General features: G+C 46.9%; 1 protein-coding gene across 1 annotated transcript in view; it reads left to right on the forward strand.

Annotated features, from left to right (window-relative positions):
• The first annotated feature begins 2,202 nt into the window (after nucleotides 1-2,202).
• Nucleotides 2,203-21,754, forward strand: part of SLIT1 (slit guidance ligand 1) — a 118,913-nt gene continuing 99,361 nt past the window's right edge. Inside the window, exon 1 of the mRNA XM_082224759.1 lies at nucleotides 2,203-2,754. Coding sequence (XP_082080885.1) covers nucleotides 2,558-2,754 — 197 coding nt within the window. The 5' untranslated portion in view covers nucleotides 2,203-2,557. The remainder of the gene's footprint in view (nucleotides 2,755-21,754) is intronic.

Genomic DNA, 21,754 nt, shown 5'->3' on the forward strand with positions numbered 1-21,754 from the left:
GAAAATGTACCAAAAGATTGCCAAATCTGGTACCATATGCTCCAGATTTACCACCAGTCAGAATCTAAGACTGCCTAATGAATGAGCCTGCCTTTTGACATAATGAATAGGTTTGTGGGATGTAATATACACCTAAACAGACAAATAAATTGTGGGCTACCCTAAATAGTAAGCAGAATGACCCTAAATAGTAAGCAGAATGCTACCCATGGACTGGTTGTGGAGACCAACATTTGTGGCAAACAAGCAGGATCTTTGGAGATGGGATCAATCAGCAGCATTTGAAGAGTTACTGTTGCTGTTTAGAGGCAGAATTGCTCAGATTTTGACAAAAGTGGATAGCACAATTTGAGCAAGTTCAATGAGGATGTCTAGAGTACTGTCTGTTCCATCTATACTGGATTAGCTTACATTATTGCAGCCTGAGAATGTGGACAAGTTGCTTCAAGAAGTACAGCCAACCCACCTGCCTCCTTGTGCCTTGCCCATCTTGGTTTCTTAGAGCTAGTCGTGGGGAGCAGACTGGGTGGGTTCAGGGACTGATTAATACTTTACTGGAGAAGGGGTAGATGGAGGCAGTGGTTTGTCCCATCTTTAAGGAGACCTCCCTGGACCCAGAAGTGTTAACAGTTATTGCCGTGGAGAATAGAGAGTTGACAGTCTACTTTCAGGTCTGCTTGGAGGAAACTGATTACTCGGAGACATTCAAGTCTGGCTTTAGGTCTGCTTGTGGCACTTAAGCTGCCTTTATCACCCTGGTTTATTACATTTGTCAGGAGAGAGATGTGTGGGCAGTATGACCCTGCTCATTCTCCTCAATCTCCCAGTGGCGTTTGATACTGTTAACCATGGTTTCCTTCTGTAGCATCTCAGGGAGGAGGTGGGGCTTGAGGGCACTGTGCTTCACTGGTTGCACTCCTACCTCTAGAATGGTTTCCAGAAAGTAGATATGGGGGGGGCTACAGTCTGGCATGATGGGAGGTGTCCTGTAGTGTCTGTCCCACTGGATTTCATCTTGCCCCGATGCTATTTAACATTTATATGAGGCTCCTGGGAGCTGTCATTAGGAGATTTTTGGTGAAGTGCCATCAATAAGCAGATGGCACCCAGATTCTAGTCCATTTGAATCTGGAGAGGAGGTTGAGATGTTAGACTGGTGCTTGGAAACTCTTACTGGGGGGGACACCAGCATGCCCAGGTGGGTGTGTTACCTGTCTGTAATAGACATCAACAGTCAATATAGGAGTAGACGAGAGATAATCAGTGGTGGTCTGATATTGGGCTTGGGCAATCATCTGCATGTGAATATCCTAATGGTAGTGTCATATATAGGTAGGGTAAGGTAAGGTATGATAAGGACATATGTGGACCCCATTCTCTCATCATCAGTTTGACCACCTTCAAGTTAAATTCCAAACCCCAGCAGCTATGGATAGTCTAGTTTCCTGTAGATTAAACACACCCACACCCACACACCCTACTACACCTGAGAAGCTGATGCGATTCCAGGTATCTTAAGGTTACATCCCTTTGTTTTTCAGCCCCATTGATACTGAAAGCTCAGGGTGTTCGCAGATTCCCTTGTGTTCCCCAAAGGGCATGACACCATAGCTTGCCAATTCACTTTAGAAGAGTCTTCCTTTGAAACTTACACCACCCTGGCAATTGAACTAAAAAGCATGCATTTATTCAAGGGGAGTTGGGTGGACTCATTGATCGGGTGAGATGGTGGAAAAAGCCAATATGGTTTGTTTTGTGTTCTTGTATAGATCGGAGTGTGACCTCAAAGAGTTTACATCAAAACACAACCTATCGACAGAAATCATACACAAAAAACCCTGTTTATCACAAAGGACACGGAGGGCGACTCTTCTTCTCTGGGCCTGTGTGTCTGTCCTGCTACTTTCGGACGCTCTTCGCCTATTTTTCTCTATGTGCATCTTTACTGCGTCTCTCCACGACAGACTCTCGGAGTGTGTGCTTCGCTGCGTGTGTGTGTATACACACGTACGTGTGTGTACACGCGCGTGTATAGCTCTCTCTTCCGCGGAGGTGTCTTGCCAATTGGCTGGTGATTCCGCGAGTGCGTTATGTGGGAGCCTCCTCTCTGCTCCCTGGGCAGACAGTGCGCGCCTTTCTTGTCCCGTTTCGCCCCCTCCCGGCCCTCTGTCGGAGAAGAGGGTGGGTGGGTGGGTGGCGGTGGCGGGGAGAGATCTGTGCGCCCGAGGCGGGTGAGGAGACTGAAGGGGGGACGGGGGCGGAGCCAAGGCTGCTCCTGCTGTCTGGGCTTGATGGATGAGACGGGGGCTCCCGATGTGTGTCTTTGAGAGCGAGGCAGCGAGACGCGAAGGCAGCGCGTGTTCCTGTGCTTAACCCTCCCGGGCGGCCGGAGCTGCTTCTTCCTGCGACCCGGACAGGCGACGAAGGCGCCAAGTGGAAGCAGCAGCAGCAGCCGGGGTCGCCCGCCTGCGCCAGAAGGCAGCCTCTCCACGCCGCCTCGGCGAGCGCGCCGTGCGATCATGTGCGGGGCAGCCCCTCGCTAGCCAGCGCAGGCAGCATGGCTCCCGCGAAGCGAGCGGCGTCGGGCGGCGTGTGGCTGCGGGCGGGAGCCTGCCTCTTGGCCTGGGCGGCCTTTTGCCGGGTCCGGGCGAGCGCCTGTCCCGCGCCGTGCGCCTGCAGCGGCACCACCGTCGACTGTCACGGGCTGGGGCTCCGCAGCGTCCCCAAGAACATCCCGAGGAGCGCAGAAAGGCTGTAAGTGCTGGGGGGCGGGGCGGATCGCAGGCCTCGGAGGGGGAGACGTTTGCGACCCCGGGGGGTCCTGGGGGTGGCCCCTCTCTCGGGTAGGGGCTCCGCCGGTGCCGGCCGCCACACCCCCTCTCCCGCCCTCACAATGGAGCCCCGCCGCTTAGGATGTGCAGCTGCGAGACGCGCTCAGACGGTCCGAGATGGGGGGCAGACAATGATCCATCTGGGGGACGTCGGGAGGGAGTTGGGTCGGGCTGAGGCGGCCGCCGCAGATCCCTTCGGAGTCTCCGGGAACAATCACTCGATTGCCTTTGTTAGGGAACTGCGGCGCGCGCCCGTGCGGGTGTGCCCCCCTCCCAAACCATTGGGTGGGTGTGTAACGTCTTCCCAACCCACCCTGCCTCTCACACGTGCGCCAGAGTCCGGTGGCCTGCAGGTCCGGGTCAGGTTTAGAGCAGCGTGGGTCGGGGGGGGGGGAGATTCCTGCTGGGCGCGATCCGGCCGTTGCGCTGCGCCTCCTTGCAGCGCGTGAGATGCCCGGGACCAGGCTAACTTTAGCTGCACGAGCTGGCTGCTCGGCGAGGTTCCAGAAACGGGGAGCACGCACCGTGGACGCGTATGTGTGTGCTGGCGCGTTCACGCGGGTGTGAATCTCCTGTGGGCCGGCTGGCGGGGGCTTCTTATTTTCTCCACTTATCTGCATGCAGTGTGTGTATGTTTGTTCGTGTTCTGTCTGCTCTAGTAAGACTCTCTGGGGAAACTGCCTCCTCTTCTGTGGAGCTAGATGGATGCCTTTTGGGGGCCCTTCCTTGGAAATGGGAGCTTACGAGTGAGAGGGTCAAGTCCTCTTTAGGAGCGTAGCCCCCTTTCCTACCCCTACACCACATAAGTGTATCTGACACGATAAGGCTGCACCCACACTATACATTTATTTTCCTCAAACAATCCTGGGAACTGCAAATTGCATGCCCCGAGCTACAATTCCCAGCACCCTTAGCAAACTACAGCTCCCAGGATTCTTTGAGGGAAGAAATGGGCTTGAACTGTGGGTGCGACCTTTGAGACAGAGGAGCTCTGTGGAGCAGGAGGAGGTGGGTGTGGAGGATGGAATCTGGACCGTGGAGTCTTGAGTGTCCCTTGCCGCCTCTTCCAAACCCCTACGGGAGGGGGCTTGCTGTCTCTAGCCAAGGCTGCAGCCCTGGTGACTGTCCTTTCCCATCTCTCCCTTTGCCCCCTCTTTCGACAGTTTAATGAGGGGTGAAGAAAGAGGATCCATGGGGGGGGGGAGAAATCCTCTCCCCATGATCAACCCTTCCCACTCGGGCAATATCCATGGCAAAAGCAGAATACCAGGCAGATAAAGGGGAGATCAATTGGGGAGGGGTTTGAACATGGGGTGGAAGAGACAGACAAGGGAATGGCAGCCCAGGCACTGTGTGTGCCTTTCATCTCTGCATGTGAGGTTCTGAATTATCCAGAATAAAGGCAGGAGGGGAGGGGAGGGAATGGGAGCTCAACTGGAACAGGGGCTGATCATTAACGCACACACAGACCCCTCCTCATTACACACTTACCGTACTTAATGCTGGCTGGAATGCTCCTCATTCCTTCGCAGCAGCAGCAGCCTGACGGTGTCCATTGCTTTGGTGGGGGGTGCAAAGGGAAGTAAAAAGCTGGAGGGGATGCTAAATAATTCACCAGAATGCAGCACTGGAACGTGCTGTTTAGGCTGGGGGGAAACAAGGGGGCTGAGTGGTTGGATTTATTGCAGTCAAGCAGGATATTCCCTCCTTGCACCTCTTAAGGCCTTGCGATTCTTTCCGTTTCTTTTCTGCTTTTACGCTTGAAACGGAACGGACAAAGTCTGTAGGAGAGAGTCAGGACCCTTGAGCCTGCCTTGCAGCTCCTGTGCCATTGCTGTCTGGGCTCCCCCAGAGCCTCTGCTCAAGCCCCTTAGTCTCTGTTCCTAGCCTCCCTCCAGCCTCCCCCAACCTGGCACTCTCCAGATGGCTTGGACGACAACTCACGTCAGACCCGGACAAGTACAGCTTGCTGCGGTCCCAAACATCTGGAGGGGGAGGAAGGCTGACCTACTGCTCTCCCCACCACCCAATTTGCTGTCTCTTGATCTCCTCTGAGGAATGTCTCCCTCTGTCGCCAGACAGGCTGGGACGGGGCTTCATGTGTAGGATACTCTTTCAGATTTATGCTTGACTGCAGGGTAACCTAGAAAAGAATGGGGGTGACATGTGGTGTAAAATGTGAATGTGGAAGATTCCTGTGAGCATCAGGTGCAGCAGAAACTTGGTGGGCAGGGGTGCTCCCCTAGCTACCCAGAGAGATGCTAAACCTGAAGTTAAGCAACTTTGCATAAAGGGCAGTACCATGAATATTCTCGCAGCGGGTAATTATAGCAGTTTTGTTTAGATGCAGCCCTTTTCCTGGTCTCTTGTGAGGGTAGCATCTTGTCTCTGGTCAGCATGGTTCAAGACAACTCCACACCAAGGCACCAAAGCTTTCCTGCTTCTGGGTATCATCTTCTTTGCTCCCGTCTGAGCTCATTATTGGGCCAGGCATGGGGATATGATCCATCTACCCAGTTCTAAGTGTGGCAGTGCAGTGGGAGCACAACAGTCCTCCCTCCCCTTGAAGTCCTGCTGATTCTAAGAGTTTCAGAAGCCATATTCCAGGTGCTAAGGCAGGCCTGGTCCGTTGTGTGTCATGAGGATCTCCTACAAGGCAATCCACCCATTCCTATTTGTTCCTACAGAAACAAAAAGCACCACCATGTGGGCAGATGTAAAGTAATCGGTATAAATTTGGTAATAATGGATACAGCTGGAAGCAATTCCTGTGATCACAGTGGCACTTTCCCCAGTTGCTGTAATTGCTGCTGGCTGAATCTGCAAAGGCCTGTTAACATGCTATAATGCCCATGCAGATTCATACTTTGAAAAAGAATGCAGGTGTTTATTCTGAGAAGGAAATGTGTTGTAGAAATCAGCCCTTAGTCTGATGCGATGAAAAGATGGCTCAAGGCTCAAGGTATGGTGGCACAATTCAGACATCATGCCAGGCCATGCTTAATGAAGTTTAACCATGGTTTGTCTTGATGTCTGAATTTACAAACTCGGTAGCATCTTGTGTGGTGGGGAAGAACCATCCTCTTGATGATGGCATTGCTACTGCTTTATTTGGTTTGGTGTGGGTTGGCAGTGAGGTTGAGGACATGTGGTTGTATCAGTGGGACTACTGCCACCCATCTCAGACTGCTTCAGCTGCAGCCGCACATTCCCAATCTCACTGCCTCTCTGTCCTGGCAAAACGCAACAGCACTAGTGTTAGATGGTGGCTTCAAAGCTCCACCTCAGCATGTACTCGGCTACTGGACAAACCATGGCTTGTGATCTGCCAGCAACCAGAATCAGAAACAATGATTTGAAGTGGGCTGTTAAACCATGGCCTGGCATATTTATATTTACAAACCATAGTTACGGTCATCAGCCTGTCTATAGAGAGTTTGCTGCATTGTGGAGACAGGAGTGAACTTAGGAATTTATGAAGCTGTGTGTATGTGTCGGGGTGTGTGTGGGGGGGATAACAAAAGGAGACAAGCCATTCTACATAATGATTTGCTTGTTATTTATAAATATTTTTTATTGCCAATTTCAAACAGAAAAAAATCACCAAACATATATAATCCCTTCACCAAGAAATAACAAACAAAGAAAAGTATACATAAACAAGAACATAAAAACATCATCATGATTTGCTTGTTGTACATTTTGAAGCTTGAACTGCAGTTTGAGTTCTAAACTATGGTAAGCACAATCAATGGTTTGGAGTGATATCTGAACGGAACCAATAACTCTTAAGTTGGTTTCCCTTGGTCCAAGTTTTGCATTTTTGCAGCGGAGGAACAATCTTCCCTAAATGGTGACAAACTGAAAGTTTGACTAAAAATGGCTCTTCACCATTTAGAAATCTGCTGAGCCTTGAGCAAACACTTCCTAATTTTGGCCATCTATGAGATAATATTCACTTCCTCTCCACCCCACCCTGCTTTTGCCTGATTTGAAATCCTATATTTCTCGAGTTCTTTGGGCAGTTGCCACTGTTGTCCTGCCTTGGATATTGCTGGGCAGCTAAAATGTTGCATTGTGCACGTTTTATTTTTATTTTTGAGAGAAATGGCTTCTGATCACTGAAGCTAGATCTCTAGGTGCTGCTTACATATATAATTTTTTGTTTCTCTTTGACTGTTTCCCAGTGATGAAAATATATGGGATCCACTCTTTAAAACTGTGTGCCATCATGTTGTCTGTCTTTAGAAATAAATAAATCTCAAGCTTGTAAAGGTGTGTGGAGGGCAATATTTTGGCAGGAAAGCAATGAATGTGAGAAGCAACAACAATCTCAGGATGTTGTCATGCCGTTCGGAACAAACTACATTCTGCAAGATACTAAAACCAAATTAAATTTAGTACCCAGTACCCACACAGATTGACATGCAATGAACCAGGCACAGAAAATAAAATAATGCAAACATATGCTATTGGCTAAACACTAAGGACCAGATTCAAATGAGTAGTTTTGCTAGCAGGAGCCCTCACAAGGGCTCCCCCTAGAGCAGTAGGGCTTTCCACTCTCTCCCTGTGTGCCAACTCCATCAAATCAGTCCTGTGGGGGTCAGGATAATCCATTGAACAGTGTGCAGGGGGAGGAGAGGTGAGGTTCTTCTGCTGGGCAAGCAAAAATACTTGTGCGGTTGAAATTGGTTTAGTGCAATGTTGAATTCTTCCCTCTTAGGTTGTATTTAAGAAAGTCATGTTCATTGACTTCAGTGGGTCTTTTCTGAGTAAGAGTAGCATTGAATGCCACCCTAAGCTTTGATTTAGCAGTGCAAAGCTATCCATGTCTACTCAGAAGTAAGTCCCTTTGAGTTCAGTGGGGCTTAATCCCCAGTGAGTGGACCTAGGAGTGCAGCCTTAGCCACCACTGGGAGGCACAATGGCAGGACACAGATGGTGTGGGAAGTTACACAGTCTAGATGTTCTGGTCAGAAGCAGAGCCTGTGACACAGTATTTTTGGTCTTAGAGGTATGGCATGCATGACACATGGTCAGTTGACAATTTATCAAGTGAAAAATGAACCCTTGTTCAAAACAAAACCCAAACATTGTGAAAGGCCCAATTCTTTTAAAACCTAAATGGACAGGAGGCAGACCCACTATGCTGTGGTGCTCCCCATGCTGCTTTGGCAGTGGTGGAAAGGAAACAACCAGGCCAATGGGCATGATAGCTTTCCTCTGTGGCGTCACCAGCAGAGCAATGTCAGAATGGGAAGTGGCCATTTTTCAGGCGGCCTGTGCATGCATTTCTTCTCTTTGCATGTTGCCAGAAAGGTGTGGGAAATGACCAGGCTACAGTGACTCCTATGTCCCCATACTGTTAGGACAGGAATATACATTGAACCATTATTCAGCCCTGGACTGTCTTTGTTCATGTAAATCATCCTGCTGTGTGTACTTCAAAAGCTTTTCAAGATAAGAAATTCTTCAAATTTCACTGTGATTCACACGGAAGGTGTTTGTCTAACTGAGGCCTGTTCTTGATGCCTTAGAACTATTGTTCTCTAAATCATGGCAGCCTGCTGAGAGGACTTGAATATTTAAATGTTGAAATGGCCCACATGTGTAAATTAGGTTTTGTACATTCCGGAAATTAAACCTCATGTAGAAGAGATGGCCTTGTCAGAACAAAGACTCTCATTTGGAATCGGCCAGGCATACCAAAGGATACCTTTTTGGGATACATCAAATATAGATGTTCTTTATATAATGCAAGAAAAAAAATACACAACAATTCTCTCCTAAAGCTACCTTATGCCATCAACCAGTGGTTCCCAATTGGCAGTCTGAGGACCCCAATAAGTCTGTGGCACATACCCATCAACTGGCCAGGATATCCCATTTTGGGGCACCATGCTCTTGTATGGCTCACATGACTCATGTGGGAATGTAGTCTGAAGACCCATGATCCAGTTTTGCATTAGGATGTGTTGGAGGGTATGGTGGCACCATTCACATTACAGAAACTATCACAGAGAGATCAGCATTTTCAAAAGTAGGGGTTCCATAGCTTGGCTTATGAAAAACGGGGGGTTCTCTGTACTTAGTTGGGAACCACTGCCATAGACAATTAAGCACGCAGGTTCTTCTGCCCTGTCCACATATCTGTGTTATGTATCTTCTGAACTCATCCCCATTCTGTCCTGTGTGACACTGAATGTATCCCTCTGGAGCACGTGGCCTCAGTGCAAAGTCCAGGGATGCGGTGGGCACTCTGGAGAGCCCCCCAAAAGAAAAGCGGGTGGCAGTGATGGGCAGGTAGCAAGGCAAGCGTCTGAGGGATAAAAAATGACTGCTGACCAGGGCAATTGCCCCTGTCTGCCTAATGGAAGGGATGGCCCTTTGGAAGTGCCATGATGCTGCTAAGCTTACCACAGGCACCTGGTTGGCCACCATCAGCACAGAATGCTGGACTCGACAGGCCTTTGGCCTGATCCAGCAGGGACCTTCTTATGATCTCACTTCATGTTTTCTCAAGAGTTTAAAACTGAGCAGCCTCTTCCCCAAGATTCACACCTGTCACTTCCATAGTCTAGCGAAGCTCTCTTTCCTACCCTTTTCTCTTGTCTTGTATCCCTGCTTCATGGCATGCTGCTTGTGCAATATGTGTGCTGCCACAGCCATCCCCTGATCTAGGCAACAGTTGCAGTATGTTCCCGCTCTCCCTTTTTGTCAGAGTAAAGCTGTCTCTTATCGTGCAGCTTCACCGATCCCCGTATGTTCCATTCCAAGTTGCTTGCTGTTTGAATAGTGAAAGGCTGCTGCAGAGACTTTGAGGGTTGAGTGTCTCCTTAATCCAGCATCTCTGGATGGATTAGGCAAGAAATCCACAGAGTGTAGCATGCTGCTCAAAAGGGAAGCATGGGAAGTAAAATTGGAATGGTAAAAAACTGCCTTCTGCCCACATTTAATGCCAGCCGTGCTGTACAGAGCAGAATGGCAGGTGTGGCGCTGGAACGAACCCAGAAGTGTTTCACAGCTTTGGCAGCTATCAGACTCCAGCCTGCAACCTAAAACATAGAAATAAGGGGGGGGGGTTGTGTGTGTATAGAAAGAGGGGAGTGTGAAGACTGAGCATGCTTGGATAGCATTTAGCCTCCCAGATGATTGAGGTTTCTGGCCCTTTCCTCATATTGCTTTGGAACTGGGCACAGGATTGCCAATGGCATGCCAGCCGCCTAGGGATTAAGCTGGCATCAATTCTAAACAAGCCGCTTGGGGGCAAGAGTTGGTTGAGGTGCATTAGGCTCCTGCTTTGCTAGCACTGCCACAGCCCGCAAGTTCTGAATTTCTGTGCTTGTTAGTATTGTGCGCCTAGGTAAATGGATCAGATTTCAAGGGAAATCTTTCCTCATTTTTCCCTTCTGTTGCTTTGTGGTACTACTGGGGAGGGGGAGAGTTTGTATTGCAATGGTTAGGAGCCAAGAGAAAGTCCCCTTTCCCGGTATTCGCTCACATATGTTCACATTGATGTATTGCAGTAAGCTAGGCATCGCAAGTAGCAAATGAATAACAGGCCCTCTGGTTTCCTATTGGACTTTATGTGAGTGAGTGAGTGAGTGAGTGAGTGAGTGAGTGAGTGAGACAGACGGGCAAGGCAGGCAGGCAAGTACATCTAGCTTATCTAGCTGAAATGGGAGTTCAGATCCCACCAGGGAGCTTCCTAGCTTGGCAGAAGGTGCTCCCGTGTTGAAACAGCGTGGTAGGCTTGTGGTGGATCACACAGGCAGTCATGTTGCATTTCCTTTCCTTCAGATCCTTCCCTGGGTTGTGGGGAATTTGCAATTCTATTCCAGTTTCTCCCTTCAGCTACTTCCCAGGCAGATGCTGTCTATGCATTGCCATGGCAACGCTGTGTTCGCCTCTCCATGGAATTGCATGCTGGAAAAATATTAGTTTAAAAACTATGCAGTGTTTGTATTGATGGAAGCCGAGGTTGTTAGCAGGGATGGATCATCCCAGGCATGAAGGAAGCCCCAATAATGGGCAGTAAAGCAGCAGGATTTGCCTCCAGGGGACACTTCCCAGCAGCAGGTCGAGAGGCTCCCTACAAATACAATTCTGCCCTCTGTTTTATGGCACATTTTAAAATATAGATATATACTTGCCTTAAGTGTGCCACAGTGGCCCTTGTAAATGTAGCTTAGCTGCAAGTACTTTGAGTAAGTGTGAAAGGGGTTTAGTTATTATTTGTATTTCATTCTTTAGGGAGTTCAGAACAGGATTTTTCTTAGCCCACAAACAACCCTCTGGGCTAGGCTGGGCTGATAAATAGGGATTATAGACTGAAGGTTGCCCACTGGGTTTTATAGCTGAGCAAAGTGATGAGCCAACAGAATTCTTAGCCACTGAACCGCACATTGTTTCTTAAATGTTTTTTCAGCGCTCTTTCCATTTCAGCAAAAAAAAGTCGCTTGTAGAATAGATCAACAAGCCTTCCCCCAACTTCTTCTTCTTTGAAATGTGTTTTGTCAGTTTTCCTGAAAACATACAAGAAAATCAACATAGGCAGGTGAATAAACACACAACCTGCCCCAGCTCAACTTCCCGAAGCAGGAGCTTGGTTCTTGAAACTGCCTGTTTCAGCTCCATTTGCATCTCCCCAAACTGAGAAAATCTGTTAGTTCTATACTGGCCATGCTGCGCCATTCAAGACAGCTAGTCAAAGCACATGTTGGCAGAGGGAATGCTGCTACTTAGCCTGGTTTTGTGTGTGTGTGTGTGTTTTGCACAGAGAGAGGATCTGGATGGATTTTGAGTGGAGGGGTGGAAACAGTGATCACTTTCCAGGGAGGGATTGCCAAGGGGAAGCAGCTGTGATGGGAGAGCCAACAGAGAAGGAGCTTTCTGTGGGTGGACGGTCATAATCTCTGTCTCTCAGTGCATGTGCATGTGTATGCTCGCATGTATGTATGGAACCATTACCAAATAATAAAACTTTTATTTGTATCAGTAATGGATTTTATTACACCTATGGCTCCAGTAAACATTTAATTCATCCAAATTAGCCCTTGGTGATTTCCTAACGAATATTGCGGGCCTATTGTCTGCTGTTCTGCCTACAAAGCAGATACTGTGGTCCCCAGACATGGCAGTTTGTGACTCTGCTGCAGAGTGCATTTGCTACACCATTTCTTACAGCAACACTACCAGGCATTTCTCCAATGATTTTGAGCTTCTCAGTGAATGGGACTTTAGTTGCTACTTGCAGCAGAAATAACAAGTTGAAAGAAAAGCAATTATCCCTACCATACTCCCTACTTCTATATAAATAAAAAAATTATCTGGACTGCCCCAGAGACTCTGGGTGGCTTCCAACACATATAAAAACATAATAAAACATCAAATATTAGAAACTTCCCAATACAGGGGTAATAATTATAATATATTATAATATACAATATAATTATTCGATGTTGAGGGAATGGAGTGTGTAGAATCCCTATACAGTCGTACCTCGGAAGTCGAACAGAATCTGTTCCGGAAGTCCATTTGACTTTCAAAATGTTCGGGAACCAAGGCATGGCTTCTGATTGGCTGCAGGAAGCTCCTACAGCCAATCGGAAGCCACAGAAGCCATGTCGGACATTCGGGTTGAAAACCAGAATAGTCACTTCCGGGTTTGCAACATTTGGGAGCCAAAACGTTCGACTCACAAGGCGTTCGACTTCCGAGGTATGACTGTATGTATTTATCTCTCTGCTTTACAAAAGCCCCTTTCTGACATTTATTTAGTATATTTTATCTATAGTCGGTCCATCCTCAGAAGATCTCTGGGCAGTGCAAATGGTGGTTCTCCCCATGCTATCTTCTGAACAGCCCTGAGAGGTAGGTTAGTATGAGACAATGACTGGCTGAAGCAGGCAGCTCTCCCAACCTTGGTGTGTTCATTACAATGTGCTTCCTGAGAGTGCAGCTGTATACACAAGGCTCTCTGTTATAAGTTCATTGTAACATGTGCAGAGAGCCTCACATGTGCAGCTGAATGTGCAGAGCTCGCTACGCACACAGGTCTGGTGCCTGCCATGGCAGTGTTGCTCCCTCCTTACCTGCAGACATTGAGTTCCAGGTAACATTCTAAAAAGGGCAGAAGTTTAGGTCGGAATGGTGACAACAATATCTCCAAAGTCAAGGAGAGTGTTCCCTTGCCCTCCCACACTGGATGTGATCTGTTCCCTACTTTTTACTCCTCACACCAGCTACCTTTGATGGAGTCATTCTTAATAACTCTGGGTTCTGACACTTGCTGGTTGGCGCAGGCCCTTGGACACAGCTAGAGAGCCAGTGTGGTGTAGTGGTTAAGAGCGGTAGACTCGTAATCTGGTGAACCAGGTTCACATCTCCCCTCCTCCACATGCAGCTGTTGGGTGACCTTGGGCTAGTCACACTTCTCTGAAGTCTCTCAGCCCCACTCACCTCACAGAGTGTTTGTTGTGGGGGAGGAAGGGAAAGGAGAATGTTAGCCGCTTTGAGACTCCTTCGGGTAGTGATAAAGCGGGATATCAAATCCAAACTCCTCTTCTTCTCTTCTAGAGACTGTACTTGTAGCTGTTAGCCCAGAGCAGACAGACAAAAAGGCAGCCAGCTGTAGAAAGGAGCTTCGGTCTAGATTGAGAAGACCAACAAACCTGAAGCATAGCAACCTTTAGTTTCTCTGTTTTGAAGTGAAAAATTATTGGGCTGAGAGCAGGTCTGCTGCAGTGTGGTTTAGAGCAGTGGTTTCTACTTGAACTTAAGGACAAAATCACTGGTCAGAAAGATATCAACTAGCTTTTATAAGAAGGCCCAGGTGCATGTGGGTGGTTCTCTGTCTGGTGTCAAACACCACCAAAAACTGAACATAGTGTCTGAAGTCCTCGCTGCTCAGTCATGCCCTGAGCATAAAAGAGGCAACTCCAGACACTTGTCACATGCAGTGGCTTTTTTCTATTAGGGATTCTGGTAGTGGAGCGAGCGCTTCAGAAGAGCAACCCCAGTTAAACAGAGCAGTAGCGTTGTACGCAGAGAGTGACTCAGTCTCAATTGCCAAAATCAGAAGGAGAGGTGGAATCTTTTCGAGCAGTCAAGGGGAAGACAAGTTCATTGGCCAGATGGGGAAGTGCAAATGGCTTTTAAGCATCTGGTGTCACTAGGCAGGAGACAGGAACAGATGCAGAGTTTACTGGAGGCTTCTCTGTTCCCTGGAGAACTGCCAGAGGTGAGCAACAGAGGAAAGAGGCATAGCTGTGAGACCCATTATACCTTATAGCATTTGTGTGTCTGGGCTCAACTGATGGCATCCTCATTGCATGTGGATGACTCCAGCTCTGAAACAAAAGCTAACCAGAGCATTAGTTTCCCTTGTGAAGATGTGTGAGATGAAGGAAGAACAAAGAGAGCTCTGGAAGGATAGATTTAGGCTTCCTGGATGGGTTAACTCTGCCACTTTCTCATGATATGGACAGAGATAGAGGGCCAAAGGAGAAGTGAAGCAGGAAATATGTGAAGAGGATCTCTTGAGAGGGTTTCAAAAGAAAAAAAGATCAAAGACGCTCTGCATGTTTGTTTTGGGGAGGGGACTGAAATCATGGTGCTCTAGAAGGGTTGGTTTTTTCCTTAAAAAATTCCCTCCCGGAACCATTTTGCTCATCAAAATGTGCTGAGGTGGAGAGAAAGGAACAGAACCTGCCATTTCCAATGCAGGGCAAAACATACAAACATACAAGGGTCCTAAGGGTCTTCTCTTCTTAGGGCCTCGTTGTCATAGGGACAGGGTCATTCAGTCCTCAGGAGACAAGGGCAGAGCTGCTGTTCTCTTAAACTAGGAGCTGGGAACCTCAGGCCCAGGAGTGAAATGTGGCCCTCCAGGCATGTCTGTCTGGCCCTTGGAACTCTCCTCAGGCTACCTCACAGGCCCTGCTTGACTCCCCAAGTGCTTTGACCTGGTTGAAGTATAATGTAAGAAGAGTCCCCTGGTCAGCCAGATGCCTGTGTGAAGCCCACAAGCAAGTAATGGAGCTCAGCAGCAGCACTTTGCCCACTTGCAGTTGCCAGCAAGTGGCTCAGAGGTATCCAACATCTGTCCCTGGAAGCAGAGCAGAGCCATCATGGCTAGTAGCTATTGATCGTCTTGTCCTCCACAACTTTGCCTAATCCTCTTATGATATAAGATGATATCCGTAGACAACTGGATCGAGGCGGGTCAGGACTGCTGATCCTTTTAGATTTGTCAGCAGCCTTTGACATGGTCGATCATGATCTTCTGGACCATCGCCTTGCAGACGTGGGGATACAGGGCATAGCCCGTAACTGGTTGTGCTCTTTTATCTCTGGTCGGGGACAGAGGGTGGCACTAGGGAGGGAAATGTCGTCACGCCACTCCTTGGTGTGTGGAGTGCCGCAGGGCGCAATTCTCTCCCCAATGCTTTTTAACATCTTTATGCGCCCCCTTGCCCAGATTATCCGGAGCTTTGGGCTGATGACACTCAGCTCTATCTGCTGATGGATGGCCACACCAACTCGGCCCCTTACACACTGACCAGATGCTTGGAAGCTGTGGCTGGATGGTTTCGTGGGAGCCGATTGAAACTAAATCCTTCGAAGACAGAGGTCCTATGGCTAGGTCGGGATAGCATGGGGATGAGGGACCAACTCCCTTCTCTTGCGGGGGCCCAATTAGTGCCATTGCCTTCCGTTAAGAGTTTGGGTGTAATCCTTGACGCCTCCCTTTCCATGGAGGCGCAAGTCACAGCAACAGCCAAGGCGACATTTTTCCACCTTCGCCGCATCAAGCAGTTGGTCCCTTACCTTTCCCTTCCCGACCTGGCCACAGTGATCCATGCGACAGTCATCTCCAGGCTTGACTACTGTAATTCGCTCTACACGGGGCTGCCCTTGAAGCTGTCCCAGAAACTCCAGCGGGTACAGAATGCTGCAGCGAGGCTCCTCACAGGGTCTCTGCCATGGGAGCATATTCATCCAGTTCTTTTCAAGCTGCACTGGCTCCCGGTGGAGTACAGGGTCAGATTTAAGGTGCTGCTTTTGACCTTTAAAGCCCTTCACGGCCTAGGACCCTTGTACCTACGAGACCGCCTCGCCTGGTATGCCTCACGGAGAGCCTCAAGGTCCATAAATAACAACACCCTAGTGGTCCCAGGCCCTAAGGAAGTTAGATTGGCTTCAACCAGAGCCAGGGCCTTTTCAGCACTGGCCCCAACTTGGTGGAACGCTCTGTCTCATGAGACCAGGGCCCTGCAGGATCTGATTTCTTTCCGCAGGGCCTGTAAGACAGAGTTGTTCCGCCTGGCCTTTGGATTGGAGCCAATTTGATTCCCTCCCCCCCTTTTCTTTTTTCTTTTCCTTCTCCTGCAATGAGGCTTCATTTTAATATTTTAATGTTCCATTATTTTAATGTTGTATTTTATTTTTGTTTTTAAGTTGTAATCACTCATCTTGTTTTTATTATTGCTTGTAAGCCGCTCTGAGCCTGGCCTTGGCTGGGGAGGGCGGGGTATAAATAAAAAAATATTATTATTATTATTATTATTATTATTATTATAAAGCCACCTCTTGTGGGAGCAAGTTCCCTAGTACTGCAGGAAGAAGTTATTTCTTTTATCTGCCCCAAATTTTCCAACGTTCAGCTTCAGCAGAGGTCTGTGAACTCTGATTCTGCAAATGCCCACAAGGTCTGTATCTTTGAGCTCTGATAGTAACTCTTGCATGTGTGGATGGAGGCTAGGGAGGTTGTGTGTGTGTGTGTGTGTGTGTGTGTGTGTGTGTGTGTGTATAAATTATTCTGCAAATGCAATTTCCTTCAGAGGCACCAGTGCTCAGTGAGTTTGCAGAAGTGATCCTGGCGAGATGAATCTATGAACTGCATCCATTTTAAAAAAAAAATGGTTCACAACCTGCCGTCTTGAAAATTCATTGCATTTTGTGAATGATACTTGTTCAAACATTTCTGCAGTTACTTAATGGTAGGGAGATCAAGAAGATAACCAAATCTGATATAATCTTGCTTAATCTACTTCCTGGAATGTAACTTCTCTTGGTAAGGGAGCAGGAACAATGGCTTTTGTTAACACCTTTGTTTTAATCCCCAGGTTTGTTGGGGGAGAATGGCAGTGGGCTGTAAGGGAAGGGTAGCTATTTCAAAGCATGCCTCCCTTGTACAGCATAGGACAGCAATGTGTGTGTAAGAGAGAGAGACAGAGATTATTATGCTTGCTGCTCTTTGGAGACTGAAGACATAACATCGCCTCCCTCCGCACCAGGCAAATGGGAGCCACTGTGGTGCAGTGGTTCAGAACCTCACAGCCATGAAGCTCATTGGAGATCTTGAGCCAGTCACTACCTCTGAAAACAAAGCATGTTCAGCTGCCTTGAATTTTAAAAAAAAAGTGAATCTCCTGAATCATGTTTAGTTTGGCCAATTCTTGGTATGACATTTTAGAAAAGTTTGATGCTTAGTGACATGCCTAAGAGTTGGTGTGCTGGATGTTGGAATGTCTATATAGTAAGGACAGCCAATGTTGTGCCCTCCAATTCCCATCATTCTTTATCATTGACCATGCTGGCAGGGGTTGATGGGATCTGGTGTCCAACATCTGGAAGGCATCACATTGTGTTTCCCTCATCTAGAGGATCAAATAAGCTTGTCCTAATGCACATTGATCAGTCCTGCAGAATTATCTGGGAGCCTTACCAGGTCCCACACCCCCTATCATTGCACAGTTGTTGTGGAATCCAGACATCAAGTGCTTCTTTTCTGAGTATTCACTTATGAGTTTTCAAACCACAGTATTGGGATTCTTCTCTCCAGCCAATGCATCAATTTGTTGTAGTTAGTGTAGTGTGGAATCCTCCTACAGAAAGATTACCCTCCCAAGCATTATGTGGGAATGGATACTGCATAGCACTGTTGGGTTCTCATTTGTTGCTCAATCTGCTGTCCAGATGCTAACTGCTGATGGGTCACTTTGAATCTTTTGCTCTCTCTTCTTATGGCTCATTATCTTCAAACCCGATTTTCGGCCAGACACTCCTTCAAACTGAGCCCTATCCTCTGACAACTCTTTAAATAGTGGACTCTCTTGTGGAAAGTAGGACATATAACCACCCATCCAATCATGTATAGTCCACCATAGTGACTAATTTAGCCCTGAAGTCAAAGAAAGGCTAAAGGCAAGAACTTCATTGCCAGGAATGATATTGTAGACGTGTACTTGATAATCCTTATTGTTCTCTGCCACATTCAAAGGATGACATGGACTGATACAAATGTTAGTCTTTTTACAGATCCTAATGTGGTTTCGGGAGAAGTACTGTGAATGATATAAGGATATTAGACTACATTATTCAGTTTGTAGAAAGCTGTACAATGTAACCAGAGGAGTCTATGAAGCTTATTAATTGAAAAGATTATTATGCCACCATATAGCCAAAGAGTCGACGGCAGATTACAAAAATTTAAGATGAAAAGAGCAACAATAGAAAGTATGCACACGAAAAGCTGCACAGTTATAATTCAGAGTTTAAAATAATCACGTTGGAAAAGCTTGAATTTGGGGGGTGAAGTTGGCTCCCTGTCACTCAGAGTGGTGACAATTTCTGTCACCTTTCTCCCTCTCCTGTAGTTATACACTCCACTTCATCTTACTTTGCTCTATACTATTTTTCATACCTATCACTTCTGAATGATCTTTGCTTCATTGCATATTAGGTGTAATGTTAGTCGCCGGGTTTGCAGGCCTTCCTCATTAATCATCCATGTCTTAGGGTGCATTTTAAATGGGTTTGGGTAACTGGAATATGCTAATTTCATGATTTATTTAAAGCGTGTATGCAAAGGTCTGTGCTGTGCTTATCACTGCTTGTCTCTATTTGAATGCAAGAGTTTGGGAGGACCTGCAGGAGAATTCAGAGCTGCCACAATCGTCAGGGCTTGTCAGGTGCACAAATTCTAGTCAACATCAGTCTGACAGTAACTCCCCCTTTTTGTGCCCCAACTTCCCCTCTTTCTCAATTGCCAGAGTCATTAATTCAGTCACTTTATACACCAGAGAGCATTGCCGTCACAGTGGGAAAACCCGGTAGTAAAAGCTGTAGAGACCAGAAAGTCTTGCCTGCCTCCCATTATGGCTCTCACAGTTTGGTGCAGTTTTTGAGGCTTAATGTTTTATGGCAGAGCTGGAACAGTTTAATAACCTCATAAAACCTAATGGAGTGTTGTGTGCTCGTACTCAGTGGTTGCCAGTTACCATTTGCTTGCCCTTTGTCACTTTGCAGCTAGTGAAGGTTGTGAATTTGGTAATATACGGGGGTGGGACAGTGGGACACTGTAACTAGGGATACTTCCCTGACAAGTGAGTGAACTGCGGGCAAAGGTGAGCCCCCTAAAACCAGTAACCCCCTTCTTGCAGTTTTTTCACAGCATCGCATTCATTCCTTACACACGTTCATCCTTATTATCTTTGCTTTTTCTGTCTGGGGCTTAAATTCCTGCAAGCTCCTGCCCTGGATCATGAAGCCTTTGCTTTTGATATTAACCATACACTGCCTTATAGGGCTAATGGTCTTAATGCAAGAGCAAATGTTGTGAATATTGTTTTATTTGGGAGAAGCATGTTTTCACCACCATCCTGCCTCATTTATTTCTCTCTCGGAAGAAATGCTTGCAGCGCTTCCTGATTACTCGATAATCAGGTAATTTTGCTGTGACTGCCACTGGTTTCTGTGCCACGTGCCCTTCTCTTATTTACATGTTTTTTGAAATGGCATTGAAAAGTTTTCAACTTGTCTATGTTGGGGTTTTTAAAGTGCCATGAATAGAAGGCTGTTCTGTAAATAAAACCATTTATTGTTATTAATTATTAATATTCTGGATGATAGCAAATTGGGCTACATCAAAATCAGCTAGAAAGATGGTCTTGATGGTTAATTAGAGAGGAAGAACCAGCCCCGTCATCAGAGAAAAATAATAATGAGGGAATTGATCCATGGGAAAATTCTCGGTGCCTTTGGGAGAGCTCATCTATATTTTAGGAAGCAGCTGACTGGTTGCTGCTTTGGTATTCTTGAGAAATATCAGGAATAATGGTTGTTATAAGAAGACTCCTGGGTTATACACAAGGGTTTGATAAGGCTAGCAATGATGCTGCCACTACAAAAAGCATTTTGAAATGGACTTACCTATGCTAAAGGGTAAGTTCCTTTTACAGCCTGCAACCCCTTCTCATTCTCAATTTCCCTTTGGAGCATAAGAGATTGAGCCAAGCCAGTGCCAGCATATTGAGAGGTAGTTTTCTGAATCAGTTCGATTCTTTAAATTATCCTTGACTATATTTATCCAGAACTGTTGGATTTTCTTTTCCAAAAACATTGTGGTTCTGCTGAATGTATCACCTCTCAGACTTCAGACACCCTTAATAGGATTGCCAGCTCTTGCCCAGGAGGCTACACTTCTTGCTTTAGTACCAGGTTTCACAGGCCACATTTAGGAAAAGGCATCTTCTGCCATTGTGCCTCGCCAGCTAATTCTGGGGCGAAAACAGTAGTCCTGCTCACAACAGCAAGCAGGGAGGACAATGGTATCCTGTAACATGGAGACAGAAGACAGCATACCCAAATCCTGCCTATCTGACCTGGAGATGTTAATATGTCATTAATCATAGTCTCCAGCTCAAGAGCTGCAGCCCTAAGGAGAACGGGCAAACTCCATCAAACCTACAAAGGATTAAGCCAGGGGCAGGCAACCTAAGGCCCACGGATGGTCTGGAAATCAGCGTGTTTTTACATGAGTAGAATGTGTCATTTTATTTTAAATGCATCTCTGGGTTATTTGTGGGGCATAGGAATTCGTTCATTATTTTTTTCCAAAATATAGTCCAGCCCACCACATGGTCTGAGGGACAGTGGACAGGCCCACGGCTGAAAAAGTTTGCTGACCCCTGGATTAAACAAAATGCTTGTGTCACAGAAGTAGGCAAAACTATGCAGACCACATTTTCAACTCTCAAAGACTGTGTGTGTGTGTGTGTGTGTGTGTGTGTATATATATATATATATATATGCTTTCGTAGATTTTCACGGGTACATATAGTCACTATGTAATAGAGGTGGAAGCTGTTAGCAAAGATTCTACCACTGGTGACAGCAAAGTCTGACATCCTTTTCTTCTATGGAGAAGTTGTTGTTTCGTTTCATAGCCAAAGACCAAAGTTGCCATGCTCTTGATGTGTCCATGAGCTTCCTGAATCTCATTACATGTTTTTGAGAAAAGGCTTCCTCCACCCACCCTTTCCTTTGCCCCCCCCCCCACCTTTGGTCAAGGCAGAGAATTTGTGATGTGGTAGAGGTATGACTTTGACAGACTATAATTAATATCTGAGAGATTGATGGGGACCTGGAGGTGGAAGAACCACTATTGAGTTAAATAGCCCTGTTGTTGTAACATCATTGCAAATAAGCTTTCACCTGCTGCTAACTCCCTTCCGTGTTCTCAAGGCCATAATTCAATGGAACAAAGAAGCTATGGGAGCCGCAGATCTAGGGCAGTCATGGGCACATATGAGGGACACAGAATTGTGAATGAGCTGGGGGGACACTGGCCAGCTCAAGGGCAAACTGTGTCTTGTACACAGGTTGGAGAGTCTGTCCCTTCTAATGGATTTGATCTGAACAGAAACATCTGGTCTAAAGATATATTCATGGAGCAGCGCAGGTACTATCTATTCATAACTGAAAATACTGTAACCTGTTCTGAGCTCACAGAATGGGGAGGAAGCCTAAAATATATCATTAATCCATTTACACTCTTTGCTGATGGGGAGGAATAAGCCAGTGAATCCACAGTCTATATCCCTCTTGTATGCCTGTAGAGGTAATAATGTTTA

This window comes from Podarcis vaucheri (genome assembly GCF_965113315.1).
Source record: "Podarcis vaucheri genome assembly, chromosome: 5".
Classification (NCBI taxonomy): Eukaryota; Metazoa; Chordata; class Lepidosauria; order Squamata; family Lacertidae; genus Podarcis; species Podarcis vaucheri.